The sequence below is a fragment of the Lissotriton helveticus genome, chromosome 3_2 (assembly GCF_964261635.1).
Source record: "Lissotriton helveticus chromosome 3_2, aLisHel1.1, whole genome shotgun sequence".
Taxonomy (NCBI): Eukaryota; Metazoa; Chordata; class Amphibia; order Caudata; family Salamandridae; genus Lissotriton; species Lissotriton helveticus.
This window is the reverse complement of record NC_136062.1, coordinates 237541362-237565274: the sequence shown is the minus strand read 5'-3', so window position 1 is coordinate 237565274 and position 23913 is coordinate 237541362. Positions and strand designations below refer to the sequence as shown.

At 46.1% G+C, this 23913-nt stretch overlaps 1 protein-coding gene across 1 annotated transcript in view; it reads right to left on the bottom strand.

Moving 5' to 3' along the window:
- Positions 1-23913, bottom strand: part of LOC144826151 (uncharacterized) — a 212233-nt gene that overhangs the window by 139694 nt on the left and 48626 nt on the right. Inside the window, exons 6-8 of the mRNA XM_078684544.1 lie at positions 22069-22211; positions 2438-3510; positions 1942-2003 (exon numbers count right to left, since the gene is read on the bottom strand). Coding sequence (XP_078540670.1) covers positions 1942-2003; positions 2438-3510; positions 22069-22211 — 1278 coding nt within the window. The remainder of the gene's footprint in view (positions 1-1941; positions 2004-2437; positions 3511-22068; positions 22212-23913) is intronic.

The window sequence follows — 23913 nt, the reverse complement described above, 5'->3', positions numbered from 1 at the left end:
CTACGTGATCACATAGTGGTAACAAACCCTGAACCTTTTGTGAATTCTCCATGGTGGCAGGAAAATGAAGACTTTTATAGGTGTAAGACCTGCAAAGCCTGCCTACATGGAGAGAACACCAAAACATACAAAGATGGTTTTACCAATATTCAACATCCGATTACTCAGGTCCTCACCTGCAAAACAGAATTTGCAGTATATGTTTTACAATGCCCCTGTCAACTCAGATATGTGGGCAGCACTAAACATGCTGTCCACAAACGTATCCTCCAGCACCTACGTACAATCACAAATGGCGATAATACCTATCCTGTGGCGCGTCATTTTAGAGATGTCCACCACAGTGATAACACCAGCCTTAAATATTGGGTGATTGACGCAGTCATGAACAGTAGGAGAGGAGGGGACATGGATGCCAAATTAAGAAGGCTCGAAACCAAGTACATCCTTTTGCTCAATACAAAGACCCCTGTAGGCCTTAACGTAACAGAAGATCTATATACATGCTTGCCATAAAAACTTATTATATAAAGAATCTTGTTTGTTAAATGGTCTCCTCCCTGTGGTATGCACATGTGGGAAAAACCCGGCTGGGTGAAACCACATGCGCACCATGGGAAGGCTGCGACTAGAACTATATCTAACAACAATTACTGAAATCTGCTGCTACCTATAATGAATTGTAATTTGATTTTAAAAATCACCTTTGTTGAGCACTTTACACAGATAGGGACGGTATGGAACTTTATTCCCAAGCAGTCCTCTGTGATTTAATTTTTGGGATTTTTTCAAACATTCACACAATGTATGGACTATTTAGCATATGTTTATTTATATTGATTATGATAATCTGGTAAATCATGTGGGTTGTCAAAAAATATGAGCAAACCAAAAATAACAGGTTACCAATGTGATATAAATATAACAGCTGTCTGTATATACTAGACATATATTTTACCTCAGATATATTGTTCAAATAATCAACATTTGGTATAAAGTGGGACTCTGGTTTAGGATAGGAGAGAGTAGCGTATTTTGCACATGAAAATGGGGGATATTATGCCCAACTTGCTATATTTTGCACATTTTGTGATATTTTGCACTATCATTATGTACTGTAAGCAATATTTGCACATCTTTAGGGAAGCATTTGCACTTTAAACTAATCCCTCTCCATGAGTCCATTTTCAGATATTTATTTATTTCATACAGTATTATCGAACAGAAGACATAATCTGCTTTTTGATTATCATACAACATTGTATAAAACCTGAAAAATTAATCTTGCTCATACTAAAAAATGTATTTGACTATGAAATTTTCTCTTTATTTTAACCCACATTTATTTATTCTTGAGATGTTATACCAGCAAACGTATTTATTTACGGTATTTTACTGAAATTAGAACGTAAATATTTTGATAAGATTGCTGTATTTCACTCATCACGAAGTATGTCTTTTATGTCCATACCAAAGACTCACAGGTGGTGTTAATTATGTTATAACAAGTGCACTTTAAAAGGGCTGCCCTCTCAAAGTAACGTTGTCATGTGAACAAGGCTCCGTTGAGCCAAAACGTCTTTGACTTTTTTCTGCTATTAAAACTACAGCACCTAACTGGTCCTTGTCCGTGTACTGCTTGCCGGCTGGTGAGACTCCTGAGTGCATCAGGAAGCGGAGTGAGTAATATATATATGTATATATATATATATGTATATATATATATATATATATGTATGTATATATATATATATATAAATAAAATATGTTTGCGGAGAGGGAGAGGTCCTACTGTACGTTACACAGCTGGCATCATCATATCAGCATTTAAGGCCCTCTATCTGTTCCGTACCTCTGCTTAGGTGCCGGAATTTCAACATCTATATAAAGTCTCTGCTTTCCAATTAGAAGAATACACAATCTGTGTAAATATATACATACCGAAACGCTATCACTTTCACAGCTTTGCAGTTGGGGAACTTCCGTTTATATATCTCTGTCAGCTGTGGATGAAAAAAGACAAGTCAGACGAAGCTAATCGAAGCTCCAAAAGAACATCTCGGGGTTCTGTGAAGCTCACGAAGGGGAGACTAAAAAAGATCCTGGCATTACAACATGTAAGCGCATTAACACTGAGAATAACATGCACACCTGAAGGACTGTTCATTCCTGGAATTGCAAGTCCCAAACAGGGTCTGATTCCGATGCTAGCGATGCAATGGAGGCCCCTGCTCTGTGCCACATTAACAAAGATGCTGAACTGTAAATGATACAAATGTCTGTTCAGTTCTTCTCCATAACGACCTACACGCCATGCACTACGGAAGGGCATGTGCATACTGCAGGCTGTACTCTTTTCTCTCCTGCAAGATGGTATTAAGCAAGAGGCACATTTCATTTTAAGTGCTAATTAATTTCAAAATGTATCCGTGCTTACCAACGTTTCAAGGCTGTTCTTCAGATCGATGTACTCATGGGAGGAAGCGTTCTTCAGATTTGCAGAAAAGTTCTGACTTGTGATTCTAAAACTCAGAGTGGGACTGGTGACCGGAGCCGTGCTGGTGGAAGTGCTGGCTGAAGATGACGTTGTGTTTGTTCCAGCGGCCGAAGTGCTGTTTGTGCTAGAATGTGTCAAAGGGGTTGACAGTGAGAGAGAAGGAGCCGATGATGAATTGGTCATATTAGATACATATGCAGTGACTGGTGCAGTTGAATTGGTCACATTAGGTAAAGATGCAGTGGCTGCTAGAGTTGAGTTGGTCATATTAGATACATATGCAGTGACTGCTGGAGCCGAATTGGTCATATTAGATACATATGCAGTGACTGCTGAAGTTGAATTGGTCATATTAGATACATATGCAGTGACTGCTGAAGTTGAATTGGTCACATTAGATACATATGCAGTGACTGCTGGAGTTGAATTGGTCACATTAGGTAAAGATGCAGTGGCTGCTAGAGTTGAATTGGTCATATTAGATACATATGCAGTGAGTGCTGGAGTTGAATTGGTTATATTAGATACATATGCAGTGACTGCTGGAGTTGAATTGGTCACATTAGGTAAAGATGCAGTGGCTGCTGGAGTTGAATTGGTCATATTTGATACATATGCAGTGACTGCTGGAGTTGAATTGGTCACATTAGGTAAAGATGCAGTGGCTGCTGGTGTTGAATTGGTTATATTAGATACATATGCAGTGACTGCTGGAGTTGAATTGGTCATATTAGATACATATGCAGTGAGTGCTGGAGTTGAATTGGTCATATTAGATACAGATACAGTGTTTGTAGAAGATGTAATTGTTGCATTAGGTAGAGACGTGGTAACTGCAGTAGATGGCTCTGTCACATTAGATTGAGATGCAGAGATTACAGAAGATGGACTGGTGGTATTAGATAGAAATGTAATGCTTGTAGATGCCGATGCCGCGGACTGAGTTCTAGATGTTGAGGAAATTCCGCTTGTTGATGGTGGCGAGCTTGTTGTTGAAATGGGAGAGGCGACACCTTGGAGAGAGAGAAGACCACATGACCAAATGTTCATTTAAAGAAGAACATGTTTCAAGACGTTAGATGGAACCAATGATAAAAGTGATCCCCATATATTAACACATCTCAGCCTCCCTGTCCACCTTTTTCATTGTACCAGAGACCGGCTTCACCACGCTTTCCATAACATAAGAAGAAAATACGTTACTTCCAACACTACAGAATAAACACTAAATTCAAATATTGAAAACAATTATTTCATAGCTATAAAGCACTGTGTTACAGCACCTCTCCACCAAGCTCTTGTAGAAGCTTTTCACCCACTCACCGACAATGTGAGTGAGTGTTTGTTCACTCTTAGTGCGTGCTTGTTGGAAATGGGATCCCCGGCTGGCCAGGGCTTTCGCCAAGGTCAGTCAGAGACCACCACACCCAAGTCAGGGCAAGGGAGTTACACGCCAAGATAACCCCTACTCACCCTCTAGGTAACGTGGCGCGAGCAGCAAGGCTAAACTTGGAGGCGATGTAAGTTAAGTATTTGCGCATGCACCCCAGCAACAACTCCCAGGGCCCACCACAAAGGAAACTCCACACAAGGTTATATAAAAATAGCCTTTGTATTACACCAAAACACATTAGATAAAACACACACTTTACAATGTGCCAGAGGCACGGGCAGAATTTACAAGGGATTATTTACAAGACAGGGCCACCTGGACCACTGTCAGGAATCAGAAGTAGCACTTTCAGAAATAGCACTTAGAAGGTAAAATATAAATTTACTTTAGCACAAAATAGCACCCAACCAGTCACTACTGGTAACAGGACCTCACTAGCACCACCTGTACTAGGGAGAAAACAACCACCTATGTATTACAATACCTGTAGGGGTGTAAGAGGAAAACACATGATGCAATGCATAACATTCATTCAGAGGTGTAAAGGCACATGACGCATAAACAATACATTCAGAGGTGCATAGAAAGTACAATTGCGCCAAACTCACGTAAGTCACCACCTGTGACTGTCCCTAGGCCCTCTGGCCTTGTGGGGGCTAGGACGCCCTGTGTCCAAAGTCCAGGGGGGCCTAAACGGAGCAGTTGCCCACAAAGTGCTGGGCCACTGGTGCAGCAAGGTTTGAGCCTTCCGTGGGAGCCTCACAGGCTCTGGAATCAAAATGCCCCTTTGAGCCTCGCTGGGCTCTTCACGCTACCAAATGCCTCCTCTGAGCCTCTCTGGGCTCTGAAAACATAGGTGGCACCTTGAGCCTCTCACAGGGCTCTGCTCACAAATAGACAGGCACTCACGAGCCTCGGGGCTCTCAAAAATGCCCCCTTGAGCCTTCCCGGCTCAAAATAACTGATGCCCCTAGAGCCTCTCAGGGCTCTTGAACACAGCAATGGGGCACTCAGGGTTAAAGAAATGCCCCGTCGTTGGAGCCTCGCAGGCTCAGCACAAAAATGCCGCCTGGTTGGAGTCCCCCCCTCTGGGGGACTCGAGACGCAGAAATTGCCCCTGGAGCCTTTCGCCAGGCTCCACAACAATGAGCACGGGATCGCGCTCCTGGGGGGAGGGGGGGGCGGACACCGACAACGTGTCCCGGCGCCCCTCCCTTCTCTACTTTGGCCTCACACCCCCTCCCGGTCAGCTCCACTCACCGGCTGTCTCGAGGCGGCGGTCTCCTTCTCGAGAGCTCCCGCTCCCCGGGGCTCTCTCTGCAGACTTCTCCCTTCTCTCCTGGGCTCTCCCTCGCTTTGGGAGCCTGGGGGGTCAAGGAAAGGCGCCGGCTTCTCCCTTTACCGGAGCACGGGGTGGCCTCCCGTCTGCGTCCGGTTGTTTCTCTGTCCTGCCCCCGGCCTGCCTGACTTCCAGGTCGCGGCTGCGGGGCGGGACTTCCGGTCGGCCTGCTCATTGATTGGCCGGCCGGCCAACCACTTCCGGGTCGCACTTGGCAGCGGCCCGGCAACGTTTTAAAAACACTCCGGGCTGCGGCGGTGACTCTCGAGGGGCAATGCCGGGTGGGCACCGGCCTTAATTACCATGAAGCGCGGTGGGCACGCGCTCGAAAGGCGGCAATGTCCCCGGCAGTGTGGGCACCTGCCAGGGGGCTCAAGACTCGTCACGGAGCGGGGCCGACGCCGGGTGGGCTCCGGCTTCCAAAAGTAAAGCGCCCCTCAGCGCTAAATGCTAAATAAAGCGCTCTTAGCGCTAGGAGGGAAAAGGAAAGCGCTCCCAGCGCTATCAATCCAATTCAGCACCCCCAGGCGCTATAGGACAACAAAGTCCAGCAAAGGTCCTTCAGCAAGGCAGGGGGGGGGCAAGGCTGGGCCCAGAGCCAGCTCACTGGGTCTCCAGGCAGGGAGACAGCCCAAGTGGCGGTCCTCTGGCCCAGCAGCAGCAGCAACAGCCCCCTCAGGATCCTGGAAGAGAACAACTTCAGTGGGGACACAGCCCCATTTTTATACAGTGCATTCCTTTGTCTGAGGGTGTAGAGTGGGGGCGGAACCAGTCGCAGCTGGTTCTTGAGTACTCTGTTTACCTCAACCACCCTCTCTATTCACTGGCAGGGCTTGGGTCATTAGACACACCACAGGGGGGCGGAGCCAGCATTGTGTGGGGAAAACCCAGCCCATCCAGGACACAGGTACACTCCTCCCACACATTACTCATGCAGATCTCCCACTCACCACCGGGCAGACCCATCCAGACTTCCTGGAGCCTGGCATGCCAGCCAGCTCCAGTCAATCACACGCCAGCACCCTCACAGCACACGTACAGCCATGTCTAGAAATGGCGCTTCCCTACTAGACACATACATGCTGCATACACCGTTGCGCAGCATTCACTCACACGAGTTCACACATACCAGACTCAAGCCTGTACACCCCACGCATCAGGAACTACCAGGGACACATACATTCCCCATGCATTCCTATGGGCGGGCAGGCCTAGCTCAGCACATGCACTCAGAGTGCGCACGCACTTTCCACTGGGACACAGTGAAAGTGCGCAGAATCCAAAAATCACCATCTCCAGGTCACCATTTCAAGCAAAAAGTCTAGGGGTGAACCTGCCCTAAGGGCCAAAGTCCAACATAACCCCCTTCCAGCCAAAACGCAGGGGAGACCAATCACCACCGTGATGGACTTCCCTGCTTGGGGCGATAGAACACGGACGCAGGCCCGCAACTGCAGGGACACCCTCCTGTTCTACGCCACGGTGAACCCATGGGATTTCCTCTAAACACACTGTCTGGACCAACTGGGCTACCCCACTGGTACTCCCAAGTTGTCCGCGGCCAGGACCAGGCCCTGGGCCACCCAGGTGCCACTGGTCCATGCCAATTCGCAGAGCGGGGGGTAGTAACCCCTGGCACATAGGAGCCATTCTCCACTCTTCCTGTCTGCAAGACAGGACTAGACTGCCACTGGTACTCCAGCCTAGGGCCTACAACCTCAGGCGGAGCAGGAGTCTCAGGGAAGGCTCTCCTCCCCCTACCTCTTCTCCTAGGGTTCCTCCTCCCTCTGCGAGGGGTACCCCTAGAACGCCATTCCAACCCAGGGCTTTTCCACTCAGGTTGCACCGGGGTCAGAGGTGGGCTCTCCCACCCTCTGCACCCCCTTCCAGAGGTCTGCCCTCTCCCACCTGGAGAAGTTCCTCTGGAAGAAGAACCGGTCAGGACACTGGTTACAGTCGTCCTACCCTTCAGGTCAGGCTGATCCTGAACCTGGCCTTCCAACCTCTGGTCTAAAACCTTCGGTGGAACAATTGCCTGGCACTCCAGGACTTCTGGGGACTCACACACAATCCCCCTGAGGCTAACAAATGACACATCTGTTGTGTGATTGTCTGTCTGGCGCAGATCTCCGGCCCTCTGTCCACCTGACAGTGCGTGAAGATCCCCCAGACCAGAAGTGGTGTCACCATGGTCACTACACGGGAACCTAGCCCAACTGGGTAGTCCCTGACCCACTGGTCCAGCCACTGGGGAACTCCCCCAATCACTCCTCACTCTGGACTCCTGTACCCTCCCTACCGGAGCGGTACTGCCAGCATCTAGAACCACAGGAGCTCTGTTTACAGACACTCCAGGTCCTCTACTCACTAGGAGATCTTCCTCAAGTGGACTAACAGGACAGCCTAGGTCCCCAACCTGGTGTTCCCTCAAGAAACCATCCAAGTCCTGAGGCAGGGCTTCGGGCGTCTGGGGAACCTCGGTCTCCCCCTCACTCCTGCTCCACTGAGCCAGGCAGTGAGCCCCTACACCCTTCTCACTAACCAGGGACCTAGCTGGGCTACACTGAGCCTCTTCCACCACGCTGGGCTGGAAGATACCTGAACCACTTCTTTTGGACTCACTCACCAATGACTCTAGAGAACCTCTGGCCCTTTCCCAGCGGTCGGCTTCCCTTGCCAGTAACTCTGGATCAGTAAATCCAACTTGCAACAGGTGTTGGCGCAACTCTGGCGAACAACCACTGAGCACCTGCTCTTTGACAATAAGATCAAACAAGACTTCAAAATCAGAGCCAGTGTGAACCTCTACCCAAGCCCACAGTGCTCCATGACATTCATCCTCAAACTTCTCCCACGACTGGTGAGGCAGCTTCCTACTGCCCCTGAATTTCAACCTATACTCCTCCTCTTGGGAAACAGGTACCAGACTGGGGGAACTGGGACTGGGATTTCCTACACTGGAATCTAAATAGCTGCCACCACTGGACTCAACCCTCCCTGGGGGATCCAGAAACTCAACACTGCACGCAGGGGATAGTCTACCCTCCAGAGCTACTTTGCCTCTGGTGGCGGCCCTCTCAGCCTCCTCTATCCTTTCCTGCGCTAAGACCCTCTCGGTCTCTAGCTGTTGCTTTCTAATGCCCAGCTGTGCCATAGCCTGGGCATGCTCCAACCTGAGCTTCTCTAAAGCCAGCTGGTGCTCCCTTTCTCTCCTCCTATCTTCCAGCTCCTCTGGGGACAGGGAAAGGGATGAGGCGCTGCCTCCTAAACTGGACCCAGCAAGGGACTCCCTATCTATGGGGTCCTCACTATCTGCTGGCGTCCCTGTGCTATCATCTTCTTCCTCCTCAGACTCTTCAGGGCTCCCCTCTGACCCACCACCCTCATGGTGTGAGACCCGGGCCCTCTCCGCACTGTGCTCACGCTCCCAGTCATCCTTCTGCCATTGGATCAGGTTACCCCTAAGTTGGGACTGGGTGTCTGACTCATTCACTGCAATGTCTCTCTCTTCGCAAAACTCTCTCAGTTCATGCAAAAACAGACCCCAGACATTAAAAGCAGACTCCATCTTGGCAAGATGCTCACAGACACGTGCAACACAGGGGACTGAACAATCTGAAGTAAGAGTACACAATTCCAAAACTTCAACAATCTACTTATCAAAGAGAACTCATACTCATGCGTCCAGGAAAACACACCATTCATCCACACACACCCTCCCCTCGGATCGGTAAGGCAGTTTCTACCACCCCTGACTTCTCAACCTGACCAAAAGCGACACAGGTACCAAACTCTGGAAGCAGGGCGGGGGACAAATGTACTGAACACAATCAAATGACACTCTTCAGGAGAAGAAAATAATGAAACTTCCAAAACAATACAATCCCCTAAATGTGGTCATCTAAAATGCAGAGTTTTGTGGTGCAGCCAGCTGCTACTAAGGTACAAGGCAAACACAAATCCTTATCCCACCGCTGCCACCAATGTTGGAAATGGGATCCCCGGCTGGCCAGGGCTTTCGCCAAGGTCAGTCAGAGACCACCACACCCAAGTCAGGGCAAGGGAGTTACACGCCAAGATAACCCCTACTCACCCTCTAGGTAACGTGGCGCGAGCAGCAAGGCTAAACTTGGAGGCGATGTAAGTTAAGTATTTGCGCATGCACCCCAGCAACAACTCCCAGGGCCCACCACAAAGGAAACTCCACACAAGGTTATATAAAAATAGCCTTTGTATTACACCAAAACACATTAGATAAAACACACACTTTACAATGTGCCAGAGGCACGGGCAGAATTTACAAGGGATTATTTACAAGACAGGGCCACCTGGACCACTGTCAGGAATCAGAAGTAGCACTTTCAGAAATAGCACTTAGAAGGTAAAATATAAATTTACTTTAGCACAAAATAGCACCCAACCAGTCACTACTGGTAACAGGACCTCACTAGCACCACCTGTACTAGGGAGAAAACAACCACCTATGTATTACAATACCTGTAGGGGTGTAAGAGGAAAACACATGATGCAATGCATAACATTCATTCAGAGGTGTAAAGGCACATGACGCATAAACAATACATTCAGAGGTGCATAGAAAGTACAATTGCGCCAAACTCACGTAAGTCACCACCTGTGACTGTCCCTAGGCCCTCTGGCCTTGTGGGGGCTAGGACGCCCTGTGTCCAAAGTCCAGGGGGGCCTAAACGGAGCAGTTGCCCACAAAGTGCTGGGCCACTGGTGCAGCAAGGTTTGAGCCTTCCGTGGGAGCCTCACAGGCTCTGGAATCAAAATGCCCCTTTGAGCCTCGCTGGGCTCTTCACGCTACCAAATGCCTCCTCTGAGCCTCTCTGGGCTCTGAAAACATAGGTGGCACCTTGAGCCTCTCACAGGGCTCTGCTCACAAATAGACAGGCACTCACGAGCCTCGGGGCTCTCAAAAATGCCCCCTTGAGCCTTCCCGGCTCAAAATAACTGATGCCCCTAGAGCCTCTCAGGGCTCTTGAACACAGCAATGGGGCACTCAGGGTTAAAGAAATGCCCCGTCGTTGGAGCCTCGCAGGCTCAGCACAAAAATGCCGCCTGGTTGGAGTCCCCCCCTCTGGGGGACTCGAGACGCAGAAATTGCCCCTGGAGCCTTTCGCCAGGCTCCACAACAATGAGCACGGGATCGCGCTCCTGGGGGGAGGGGGGGGCGGACACCGACAACGTGTCCCGGCGCCCCTCCCTTCTCTACTTTGGCCTCACACCCCCTCCCGGTCAGCTCCACTCACCGGCTGTCTCGAGGCGGCGGTCTCCTTCTCGAGAGCTCCCGCTCCCCGGGGCTCTCTCTGCAGACTTCTCCCTTCTCTCCTGGGCTCTCCCTCGCTTTGGGAGCCTGGGGGGTCAAGGAAAGGCGCCGGCTTCTCCCTTTACCGGAGCACGGGGTGGCCTCCCGTCTGCGTCCGGTTGTTTCTCTGTCCTGCCCCCGGCCTGCCTGACTTCCAGGTCGCGGCTGCGGGGCGGGACTTCCGGTCGGCCTGCTCATTGATTGGCCGGCCGGCCAACCACTTCCGGGTCGCACTTGGCAGCGGCCCGGCAACGTTTTAAAAACACTCCGGGCTGCGGCGGTGACTCTCGAGGGGCAATGCCGGGTGGGCACCGGCCTTAATTACCATGAAGCGCGGTGGGCACGCGCTCGAAAGGCGGCAATGTCCCCGGCAGTGTGGGCACCTGCCAGGGGGCTCAAGACTCGTCACGGAGCGGGGCCGACGCCGGGTGGGCTCCGGCTTCCAAAAGTAAAGCGCCCCTCAGCGCTAAATGCTAAATAAAGCGCTCTTAGCGCTAGGAGGGAAAAGGAAAGCGCTCCCAGCGCTATCAATCCAATTCAGCACCCCCAGGCGCTATAGGACAACAAAGTCCAGCAAAGGTCCTTCAGCAAGGCAGGGGGGGGGCAAGGCTGGGCCCAGAGCCAGCTCACTGGGTCTCCAGGCAGGGAGACAGCCCAAGTGGCGGTCCTCTGGCCCAGCAGCAGCAGCAACAGCCCCCTCAGGATCCTGGAAGAGAACAACTTCAGTGGGGACACAGCCCCATTTTTATACAGTGCATTCCTTTGTCTGAGGGTGTAGAGTGGGGGCGGAACCAGTCGCAGCTGGTTCTTGAGTACTCTGTTTACCTCAACCACCCTCTCTATTCACTGGCAGGGCTTGGGTCATTAGACACACCACAGGGGGGCGGAGCCAGCATTGTGTGGGGAAAACCCAGCCCATCCAGGACACAGGTACACTCCTCCCACACATTACTCATGCAGATCTCCCACTCACCACCGGGCAGACCCATCCAGACTTCCTGGAGCCTGGCATGCCAGCCAGCTCCAGTCAATCACACGCCAGCACCCTCACAGCACACGTACAGCCATGTCTAGAAATGGCGCTTCCCTACTAGACACATACATGCTGCATACACCGTTGCGCAGCATTCACTCACACGAGTTCACACATACCAGACTCAAGCCTGTACACCCCACGCATCAGGAACTACCAGGGACACATACATTCCCCATGCATTCCTATGGGCGGGCAGGCCTAGCTCAGCACATGCACTCAGAGTGCGCACGCACTTTCCACTGGGACACAGTGAAAGTGCGCAGAATCCAAAAATCACCATCTCCAGGTCACCATTTCAAGCAAAAAGTCTAGGGGTGAACCTGCCCTAAGGGCCAAAGTCCAACAGTGCTTGAATTCAAACTATTGGAGCGGTCATACACCATGAAGGTAGCATGTTTACCAAGTGACTCTTTCTGGTCTTTGAGTCAGTTTCTCCGTTGCCTATATGAAGTCTCCTTTTTTGTTTGCTGTTTTCTGTCCAATTACCAAAACAGTGCTCTTTCGTTACTTCATGGAATTCATGTATAACCCCATTTTATCCTAGACTGCTACCTCCACCCATCCTTTTTTCCACAGGAATGGCATCCAAGCCTTTTCCTACCCCATGTCTGCGTAAGACCATCTTCTGATCAGTTACTAATCTCCAACATGTCCTCACAATGAATATGTGCGTCTAGGCCACTTGTCCACTCCTTCAGTCCCCATTCTCTATCCCACACCTTTTCTCTGTTATGTACACAGAGCTGTTTTACACTAGACTACTGTCCAGAGAAAGGATTGTTGGCATGCAAGGCAGGGACATTTTGGTCACATCTAACTCAAGATCACATAATCTGATATGCAATGATAAATTAACTTTGTCATCTAATATGCCCCCTTTGCTGGCTGGTGCCCAAGAACTTTAATGGTAAATGGGTGGGTTTGCCGCTAGAGAGACTGTCAGCCTTTGGTTGTGAAATAAATCCCTGGGTATGTACTTCTTTTTTAGATGTGTGCAAATATTTTACACAGGCAATTGAGGTAATCACAAGAGTACGGGCATTATGCTGAGAGGTTGGGGCTCCAGGATAAATATGGTGAGGAGTCTCTGCAAATGTTATCATCCACAGCATAACTTCTTAACTATATGGGTGCTGCGGGAACAGTCAACAACGCCAACATATAAGGATCTGATAATGGGCCAGATTTTGTGCATATCCCCATTTAGATGCATGTAGTTATTTTAAAAAATCTGGCATGGATCCAGCCCTCCAGGACTGGTTTGGAGAACCCTGATGTAGATGATAATGCAGAAGCAAGCACCTTTGATAAAGAGCTTTCATAGCATACTACTTCAGGATGAAAAACATCTCAGAGAGGAAACCATGCCACTTAATGGAAACCCACACAACGTTCTAACACTACTCAATAAATTGTCTATAGACAAGAGCAAGCATGCAGAAGCCATGAACTGACACATACAGCTTTCTACCTACTATCAAAATACTGTGTATATTCCCTAAGATTCACATGACTCCCATAGCCATCGAGCAGTATATGAAAAGATTTTCTAAAACCAGCATAATGACTGCAACAAAAAAACCTATAACAACAAACCTAAATGACAAACTTTATGCTACAATATCAACAGAGTTGAAGATTTCTACTCTATCAATGGTAAAAAAGAGTTGAACAAAGCTTTGCAGAACACTCAGCCCACAGGGACAACAGCAATCTATAACACACTTAAGGGCATTCAGCATAATTGGAAATTGGCTACAGCGCACACAATTGAAGTTAGAAACATCTTGAAAAATGGATGTAGCTTTCGTAATGGAAACGTTAAATCAAGGATATTCTTTCCGTTGAATACATAGAAAGAATAGCACAGGACGTGGCGTGGTACTTATACACTGGAATACTCTTAAGTGCAAGATTAGTCAGGAGTTCAACTTCCATTACTTCCAATGTCTTAAAACAGGAATCATACCAAACAACATTTTTTAATGCTCTCTATATTATTAATTACCACAGTGATGGACAGAATACCAGCTTCCTAGAAGACCTCATGGAATATACTTTTTGAAGTACTTTGCAGACCCCAATCATATATGGGATGACATTTCAATATTCACTGTGGAGACACCTATGAATCAGCTGCAAAAACATCGGTGACTTCTATAGAAGAAAAAAAACCTCAAACAATATTTCACTAAACCCACTCTTAATATAGTCTCCTCTTTAAAACATACAATTGCCAACGAAAGTCAACGTACATTTAAGAATCTCTTAATAGTCAATTTGATAGGCCACCCGCATACTGCTTTTAACACCAAAAGTGTCATCAAAGAAATAGCCCAAGATCTACATAATCAACCGTAGAAATGTGAAAATATTTTATGAAAAGGCTTAAGGGAAAACCTAGAAAAGACACCAGATGGGAACTGATATTAAACTACTATAGGAACATCTAACATAGATGATATATCACCATTAGTGAAGTAAAAGAATAAAACTGGGAGCCTGGGTATCTAAAGATTTCAATTTTGAAAGGAAAATAGTAGGAGGGCTTGAAAGGAGATGGTGAAGAAAACAATCAAATTCCAATCTGAACGCTTTAAGAATATCAAGAAAACTCTGTTTTCATACATTGTTAATGCCAAAGCCACATTCTATTGTGGAGAGCTGAAGACACAGAAACAAATAGGCCTAAACAACTCTCCCACATGATTAGCAAGATAGTTAAACACCTCAGTCTGTTTTCCCAGAAACCTCACAAGCAAAATATGAACACTATAAAAGTTATTTCACAAAAACATACTAAAAGTAAGGGATAACATCCAAATGAAACTAGGAAATACGTCTATCAAAGAATTGCAAGAAAAATTTAGAATTTATCATTTAGAAAGTTCTACTACTTTTAACATCAAATCTTAGAGCTCTCCTAATAAAACACTTTAACCCCTTCACACGAAGAAGACCCTTTCCCATCATCACTAAAAAAACAATGGCAACAAATATATCCCCACATTGGCTTCAGATCATCAATTGCTCCCTTAACACCTGATCTTTCCAAGAATGTCGAGGGGCCAGATCGAGTCACTGTTCAAGAAACCTTCCAACATAGATGATCTACATTCACGCCAGTACTGCCTTTTCTGAAAAATGTCAACCTACAGCTGAAAAATCTTATGAATAAAAACAGAGTCCCAGCATGAAACCAATCCATGTTCAGGAAGGGATGTGGAACATGCCTTGCAACTCTAACTGTGCTGGATCATATGGTTAAAATCATGAACAAAGGAATGTAAATACTACATTTTTGACATTCTGTGCCTTAAAGCAGACTTTGACAGTGTTTACCATAAGGCTTTCATTAACAACCTTAAGAAATTTATGGGGATTGCTGTCATTGTTGTAAATTGAGTTAGAGCTTACAAGATAGGTCCAACCCAGTAAAGTAGGTAAACAATTTCCCCCACCATTTTCATCCTCTCAAGGAGGTCCACAAAGTTCTGTAATTGCCCGATACTTTTTGACCTATATATGGTACTATTCAATGAAGGATTGAGAGAACTCTGTTTGAATATGCACCAATATATTAATGACACTTTGCAATATCTACTTGGCTCTCCACCAACTTCCTAAATTTAAACCTGACAAGACAGAGGTCCCGATTTAAAGCTGGGCAGACAGGGTACTCCATCGCAAATGAGACGTAGTACCTTGTCTGCCAAACCCTTGGTTCACCAACCTCATTTAGAGATGGACAGACCATAAGTATTACGTCAATGGAGACCATATTGGCTCTATCAACAGAATAATTCCTAAGAAATACCCGATGGCGTAGGGGCTGTTGGTGGAAGGACTTTACACTGTCTGCCCTACTTAGGGCCAACGATGTAAAGTCTTTTTATTCCCGTCCATTACAGACAAGGAAAACCGAGCAGTGACGGACAGGACAGAACATCAATACCGCCACAGACTGGGTTAAAACTCTACAGGTGTGGGAGCCATTCTTTTTTTGTTTTTCAAAAACAAGCTCCCATTTTGGGAGCCAACGATGTATAGTCTTTTTTATTCCTGTCCATCACAGACAAGAACAACCTAGCAGTAAGGGACAGGAAAGAACACCAATACCTCCTCAAACTGGGGTAAACCTCTACAGTTGTGGTAACCATTTATTTTCTCCAAAACAAGCTCATCTGTTAGAGGTCTCCATGTGTGTCTTGTGTGCCACTACTGTTTGCGGTAGTACAGGGAACATCTGCCCTTGACCAATTGGGTACAAAGGGATCTATGCTTTAGGTGATAGATTTCTGTATTGTTCAGGAGCCTATATCTCATAGTTCTTACTGTCTGCGCCCACTGTCAAAACTTTAGCATTTCTTCTTTTTTAAAACAGGGTACACCTGTAATATTACACTACATTAGCATTGGAGGAACGGCGTGGCTCAATAAATTACATATTTACAACAATCTGTATTGTTATGTTAATGTCCTTACCCTATGGAGTAAAGACCTATTAGTTCCTCGCTATGGGATGGGTATCGAGCCCTGGCGGCGTACCTATGTCTCCCCTAAATGAGTTCCACTTACCCCATATCTGCACCCACTTCTTCGGGCAGCCACAGCTTTCATATATTGTCTTTTCAGATATCATGCAACAGTCCATGTCCTTCATCCCTGCATGGGCTGTTGGCATTTCAGGAGCACCAGATGATTTCGTTATGTTCAGTTTGGCTATTGTCATTCCCAGTGTAACCCAGGCCCTTTGTTTACTATTCAAATATGTAGCCCTCCATATGTTTAGAAGGCACCATTCTCAAACCTAGTGTCTCTCCCTTGCAGCGTACAACTGATCCCCAATATTTCTTTATGTACATGAAGTCCCAAATGATGTGGTAAAACGTACCGGCTTGCCTACAGTGCCTCCTACAAGTAGGATCAACCCTGAGACCAATCTTGACAAGAGTTTACCATGAGAAGTACACTCTATGCAATGTCTTGAGTTGTATTTATTTGAATCACAAGGAAATGGCCACCTCCCGGGGTGATGCCACCGCCTCCTACCATTCCTCATCATCTAATTCCCCAATATCTCGTGTCCAGTGCTCTCGGAGTTGAAGGAGGGGGGTCAAGAGAGTTGTTAATCAATGCTTTCTGGTCAGGGAGATCGCTTTACGATCCATATAATCTGTGAGGATTCTGTCTTTGAGTAGAGAGGACTCAAAGGATAAGATTAGCTTTGATAGCATTAACAAATCTGTCTTCAGGGTCGGTCTGAGCGGTGTCCCAAGGGAGAACAGTATCCCACCGGATTCCAGGCCCAGGAATGCACCAGATAAAATGAGGTAAAATAAATGTGCATGTAAACACAACTGGAATAGGCAGTCACAAATGGCATTGGTCCATGTAAATCTAGGCGCACATGCTTCCTCCAGGCCCAGCATAATATAATGTAGAATAAGGGAGGTGTTGACACCGACCAAAATTAGTATCTTCAGTCGCAGTAGTTCCACTTCCAATTACTGACTGACTAATAAGGGTGCCACTTCCATCAGGGGTGCAACCCCAAACAGAAGTGTGAGGGGAAGTCTCCTTTCAACGGCCTCGCCAAACCAGTAGCACATGGAAACACTAGTGCAAAACTAGAGTAGCACAGTGGACATTTCAATGTAATTTAGCGTTGTCTAATATAACTGTGGAAATCACCCCAAATAGCGGCATATGGTGGCTGTGGTATGGCGTGTACAGTAAGTCCTAGAATTTGAGTATTGTATAGTAACACTTGGAGCCAGATGAGATATGCTGGCTATGTTGGCCTCATACAGTTCAGAGCTAAAGTTCACATAATTGTCAATACCGCAGACAAAGACAGGTAGGGCTGGTATCTGCAAATGACCTGGTTGCCAGATATTCTTTACAGGCACGTTTGCGGATTTAAAATGCAGTAGTGCATCAGACGTTGCTCAGTCTGTGTGCTCGCGTGCACTCTCACACCGCGTCAGGAATGTGACAGGACTTGGGCGTCTGGGCATTTGTTAGAATCTGACTAGTCCATGAGGTTTAATTTAGTGAGTGTGTGTTTGTGTACTACCTTCACTTACCAATAGGCACAAAGGGTTTCTAATCACCAATGGACTGAATGAAAGTAATCAGTAGTCACTGGAAGAAAGCTTTAATTTTTGGAAGTAGATTCTAATGGCCAGATGTACAACCATTATTTGCGGTTGCAAAGGGGATTTCAGCCCCTTTGCGACCGCAAAATAGGTCAGCCCAATGTACTAGCCCTATTTTGCGAGTTGCTAACCTATTAGCAACTCGCAAAATAGTTTAGCGACTTGCTATTAGGAAGGGGCATGCCAAGGGCGTCCCTTCTTAATAGCCAGTCCTTACCCAATGTATGATTGTTTTGCGACTGCAATTGCGGTCGCAAAACACTCACAGTTTACCATCCTTCTCAGAAGGGTGGTAAGGCACTCACAAATTGGAAGAGTTCCCAAGGGGACCCCTTCCCCTTTGGTAATGGATGCGCAAATATTTTTTAAGAGAAGGCAGTGGTCCCATGGACCACTGCAGGCCCTAAAACAATTAAACGGAAAAGTGTATTTTTTGTTTTCTAAATGCACCCTATTTTCCTTTAAGGAAAACGGGCTGCATTTTTAAAAAAAAATGCTTTATTGACAACGCAGTCCCAGACATGGTGGTCTGCTGAACTCAGCAGGCCACCATCCATGGGAGTGCCAGCCATTCCCAATGGGGTCGCAATTTGCGACAGCCTCATTAATATTCATGAGGCATGCAAATTGCGACCCCATTGGGAATCGCAAACAGTGTCTGAGACACTGCGTACATTGAATTATGCGACTAGCAATTTGCAACTCGCAAACTTCACTGGTCGTATTTATGTTCATAATTATGTATATTTAGATTACTGTTACATTTTGAGGTCAGACTGTTTCTATATCAATAAAATTAATTCACTACTCATTTGTAAATCGCGTGTATGTAGTGCGCTTTACAAATGATTGCTTGATTGACTACTCGCTTCTAAAAACTAGCGAGTACTGGCATGTTTTTTTTCCCCAAGTGTTTCTTGGACGTCATAGAGAGTATTGAAAATCATTGCCACCTATTAGATTTGAAGGCTCCTTTCGTTGCCCTGTTGTCGCCTCGCCCAGAGCAGAAAAGAGCCCCTCAAATACCCCAGCACTTACAGGCACTAATCCACGTTAAAACAACTCTCAAAAGATCTCCATGAATGGGCCAGGAGTGCAGTACCCCTCTTCTCTGCAACTTCCTCCCACCTCTATAAATAAACATGGGAGATGGAGGCATCCCTTCTTTCAACGAACGGTATAGAGTCAAAATATCGAGTTTTTAATATCGACTAGACATAATATCGAGTAAAAAATATAGAATGGACATAATATCGACTAGACATAATATAGAGTACCAAAATATCGACTAGAACATTTTAATATCGAATAAAATGGACATAATATCGAATCAAAAATATAGTATGGACATAATATCGACTAGACATAATATAGACAACAAAAATATCGAAATTTAGGTAAGTTAATATTAAGTTTTCTTTTTGTGTAATATAAATCTGTAGCGTGTTGTGGGTTTATAGGGAAATAGGGTGGGAAGTAATTTAATAATAATTAATTACATATGTTAATTTATTTTTTGTTATTTATTTAGAATTAATAGTTAATTAATTATTGATTGGTAATTAATTAAAATATAATTGGTAATTAATTTTAATTGATTAATTGATAATTATTTTAATTTTAGTAATTTATTTTCTGTAGCGGGTTGTGGGTTTATAGGGGAATAGGGTGGGAAGTAATTTAATTATAATTAATTAAATATGTTAATTAATGAATTGGTATTTATTTTGAATTAATTGTTAATTAATTTTTAATTGATAAATAATTAATTCTTAATTGATAATTAATTTAATTAATTTTTTAATTAATATTTATGTCAATAATATTATTTTATTTGTAGTAGCTGGTTGTGGGTTTATAGGGGAATAAGGTGGGAAGTAATTTAATATAATTAATTAAACATGATAATTAATTAATTGGTATTTATTTTAAATACATTGTTAATTAATGTTTAATTGGTAATTAATTAATTCTTAATTGGTAATTAAAATGTATTAATTGATTAATGTATAATTATGTGACTTAGATTAATTTATTTTCACTAGAGTGGGGATATTACAATTTACCCCTATGCTATCCAATGCTTTCCTTACTGTTGCACTCTCTGGAGTGGGAATAGTAATTTTTACCCCCAAGCTATCCAACGCCTTCCCTACTGTTGCACTCTCTGGAGTGGGAATAGTAATTTTTATCCCTACGCTATCCAACGCTTTCCCTACTGTTGCACTCTCTGGAGTGGGAATAGTTATTTTTACCCCTACGCTATCCAACGCTTTCCCTACTGTTGCACTCGCTGGAGTTGGAATAGTTATTTTTACCCCTATGCCATCCAACGCTTTCTCTACTGTTGTACTCTCTGGAGTGGGAATAGTAATTTTTACCCCTATGCTATCCAACGCTTTCCCTACTGTTGCACTCGCTGGAGTGTGAATAGTAATTTGTACCCCTACGCTATCCAACGCTTTCCCTACTGTTGCACTCGCTGGAGTCAGAATAGTAATTTTTACCCCAACGCTATCCAACGTCTTCCCTACTGTTAAACTCTCTGGAGTGGGAATAGTAATTTTTACCCCAACGCTATCCAACGCTTTCCCTACTATTGCACTCTCTGGAGTGGGAATAGTAATTTTTACCCCTACGCTATCCAACGATTTCCCTACTGTTGCACTCTCTGGAGTGGGAATAGTAATTTTTAACCCTACTCTATACAACGCTTTCCCTACGGTTGCACTCGCTGGAGTTGGAATAGTAATTTTTACCTCTACGCCATCCAACGCTTTCCCTACTGTTGCACTCTCTGGAGTGGGAATAGTAATTTTTACCCCTATGCTATCCAACGCTTTCCCTACTGTTGCACTCTCTGGAGTGGGAATAGTAATATTTACCCCTACACTATCCAACGCTTTCTCTACTGTTGCACTCTCTGGAGTGGGAATAGTAATTTCTACCCCTACGCTATCCAACGCTTTCCCTACTGTTGCACTTACTGGAGTGGGAATAGTAATTTTTATCCCTACGCTATCCAATGTCTTCCCTACTGTTGCACTCTGTGGAGTGGGAATAGTAATTTTTACCCCTACGCTATCCAACGCTTTCTCTACTGTTGCACCCGCTGGAGTTGGAATAGTAATTTTTACCCCTACGCTATCCAACGTCTTCCCTACTGTTGCACTCTCTGGAGTGGGAATAGTAATTTTTACCCCTACGCTACCCAACGCTTTCCCTACTGTTGCACTCTCTGGAGTGGGAATAGTAATTTTTACCCCTACGCTATCCTACGCTTTCCCTACTGTTGCACTTGCTGGAGTTGGAATAGGTATTTTTACCCCTACGCTATCCAACACTTTCCCTACTGTTGCACTCGCTGGAGTGGGAATAGTAATTTTTACCCCTACGCTATCCAACGCTTTCTCTACTGTTGCACTCGCTGGAGTTGGAATAGTCATTTTTACCCCTACGCTATCCAACGCTTTCCCTACTGTTGCACTCTTTGGAGTGGGAATAGTAATTTTCACCCCTACGCTATCCAACGCTTTCCCTACTGTTGCACTCTTTGGAGTGGGAATAGTAATTTTTACCCCTACGCTATCCAACGCTTTCCCTACTGTTGCACTCACTGGAGTTGGAATAGTAAATTTAAAACTCTCGCTATCTTACGGAAAAAATATTGTATATGTTTTGTTAATAATATGTATATATATATATATATATATATATATATATATATGTTTTAAAAATATATTTTTTTTAAGTTACAATAATTATGTATTAATTTTAAGTTTATTTAAGTATTTTAAGTATGTTTAAAATAGTTATATTTATTATTATAGTACTTTAAAATTACTTTTAAGATATTTTAAAAATCGATATTTTGACTGTCTATATTTTTTCCTATCGATATTTTGGAATCGATATTTTTGTACTTACCTGTTTGTAGATAGGAGGTCGATATTCTGGCATTCTATATTTTTATCTCGATATTTTGACTGTCGATATTTTGACAGTCGATATTCTGTCAGTGATCCTCAACGGACGCTGGTAGTGCCCTATTTTTCTAGCGGTACTTCTCTGAGTATTGATGATGAGTACTTCGGTACGGATCGCAGCATTATTCATTTAATTGTGGGCATCGACTCTCATTATCAAGCCAATAGACCTTGCAAGATGCAATAGGTGCCTTCTCCATGTCATTCGTTCAACTCAGTTGGGCTGGAAACACTTACAATAACTTATGTGGTCACTGTGGAGAATAGCTGATGAACAGAACTCAGGATAGGTGCGCTCACTTGTGTGCATGCGAGATTGTCACTCACCGTCGGACGCGATGCTTGAAGGATCTACTGTGAAGTTTCCTAGGACAGTGTTGTTGGCCAAAGTACTGGTGAAGTCTTCTGGAGTGGGAAGTGATGATGTACTGTTAAAGAAGACTTCTGCATCGACAATAACAGACCCCTTGCTAAGTGCAAACAAAGGAAATGTGTTACTTTAAGTGCGTTCACTTCACAGTAGTGGCTTAGAGAGTATGTGCAGTTAACCAAAGAGCAACAGCAAAACACCTCGACAAATTCACAAATCACTGGCAACTACAGTGTACATTTGGCGATGTGAGTTGGAAAATGTACATTCATGAAAGCGATGCACTCCTTTGCTATAAAAGGCACTAGATTCACACTGGGGTGGGCTGTCGTTGGCATGCCTGCCGCATGTAAGCTGGTGCATTGGTTTGTGCCCTCCTGTCTGCTAAGCTGGTGCACTGGTTTGGGCCCTCCTGCCTGCTAAGCTGGTGCATTGGTTTGTGCCGTCATGCCTGCTAAGCATGTGCATTGGTTTGTTCTCTCCTGCCTGCTAAGCTGGTGCACTGGTTTGTGCCCTCCTGCCTGCTAAGCTGGTGCATTGGTTTGTGCCCTCATTCCTGCTAAGCTGGTGCATCGGTTTGTGCTCTCCTGCTTGCCGCATGTAAGCTGGTGCATTGGTTTGTGCCCTCCTGTCTGCTATGCTGGTGCACTGGTTTGTGCCCTCCTGCCTGCTAAGCTGGTGCATTGGTTTGTGCCCTCATGCCTGCTAAGCTGGTGCATCGGTTTGTGCTCTCCTGCCTGCTGAGCTGGTGCACTGGTTTGTGCCCTCCTGCCTGCTAAGCTGGTGCACTGGTTTGTGCCCTCCTGCCTGCTAAGCTGGGGCATTGGTTTGTGCCCTCCTTCCTGCTAAGCTTGTGCACTGGTTTGTGCTCTCCTGCCTGCTAAGCTGGCGCCTTGGTTTGTGCCCTCCTGCCTGCTAAACTGGTGCACTGGTTTGTGCCCTCCTGCCTGCTAAGCTGGTGCATTGGTTTGTGCCCTCCTGCCTGCTGAGCTGGTGCACGGGTTTGTGCCCTCCTGCCTGCTAAGCTGGTGCATTTGTTTGTGCTCACCTGCCTGCTAAGCTAGTGCACTCGTTTGTGCCCTCCTGCCTGCTGAGCTGGTGCACTGGTTTGTACCCTCCTGCCTGCTGAGCTGGTGCACTGGTTTGTGCTCTCCTGCCTGCTAAGCTGGTGCACTGGTTTGTGCCCTACTGCCTGCTAAGCTGGTGCACTGGTTTGTGCCCTCCTGCCTGCTAAGCTGGGGCATTGGTTTGTGCCCTCCTTCCTGCTAAGCTTGTGCACTGGTTTGTGCTCTCCTGCCTGCTAAGCTGGCGCCTTGGTTTGTGCCCTCCTGCCTGCTAAGCTGGTGCACTGGTTTGTGCCGTCCTGACTGCTAAGCTGGTGCATTGGTTTGTGCCCTCCTGCCTGCTGAGCTGGTGCATTGGTTTGTGCCCTCCTGCCTGCTGAGCTGGTGCATTGGTTTGTGCCCTCCTGCCTGCTGAGCTGGTGCACTGGTTTGTGCCCTCCTGCCTGCTAAGCTGGTGCACTGGGTTGTGCCCTCCTGCCTGCTAAGCTGGTGCATTGGTTTGTGCCTTCCTGCCTGCTGAGCTGGTGCATTGGTTTGTGCCCTCCTGTCTGCTGAGCTGGTGCACTGGTTTGTGCCCTCCTGCCTGCTAAGCTGGTGCACTGGTTTGTGCTCCCCTACCTGCTGAGCTGGTGCACTGGTTTGTGCCCTCCTGTCTGCTGAGCTAGTGCACTGGTTTGTGCCCTCCTGCCTGCTAAGCTGGTGCATTGGTTTGTGCCCTCCTGCCTGCTGAGCTGGTGC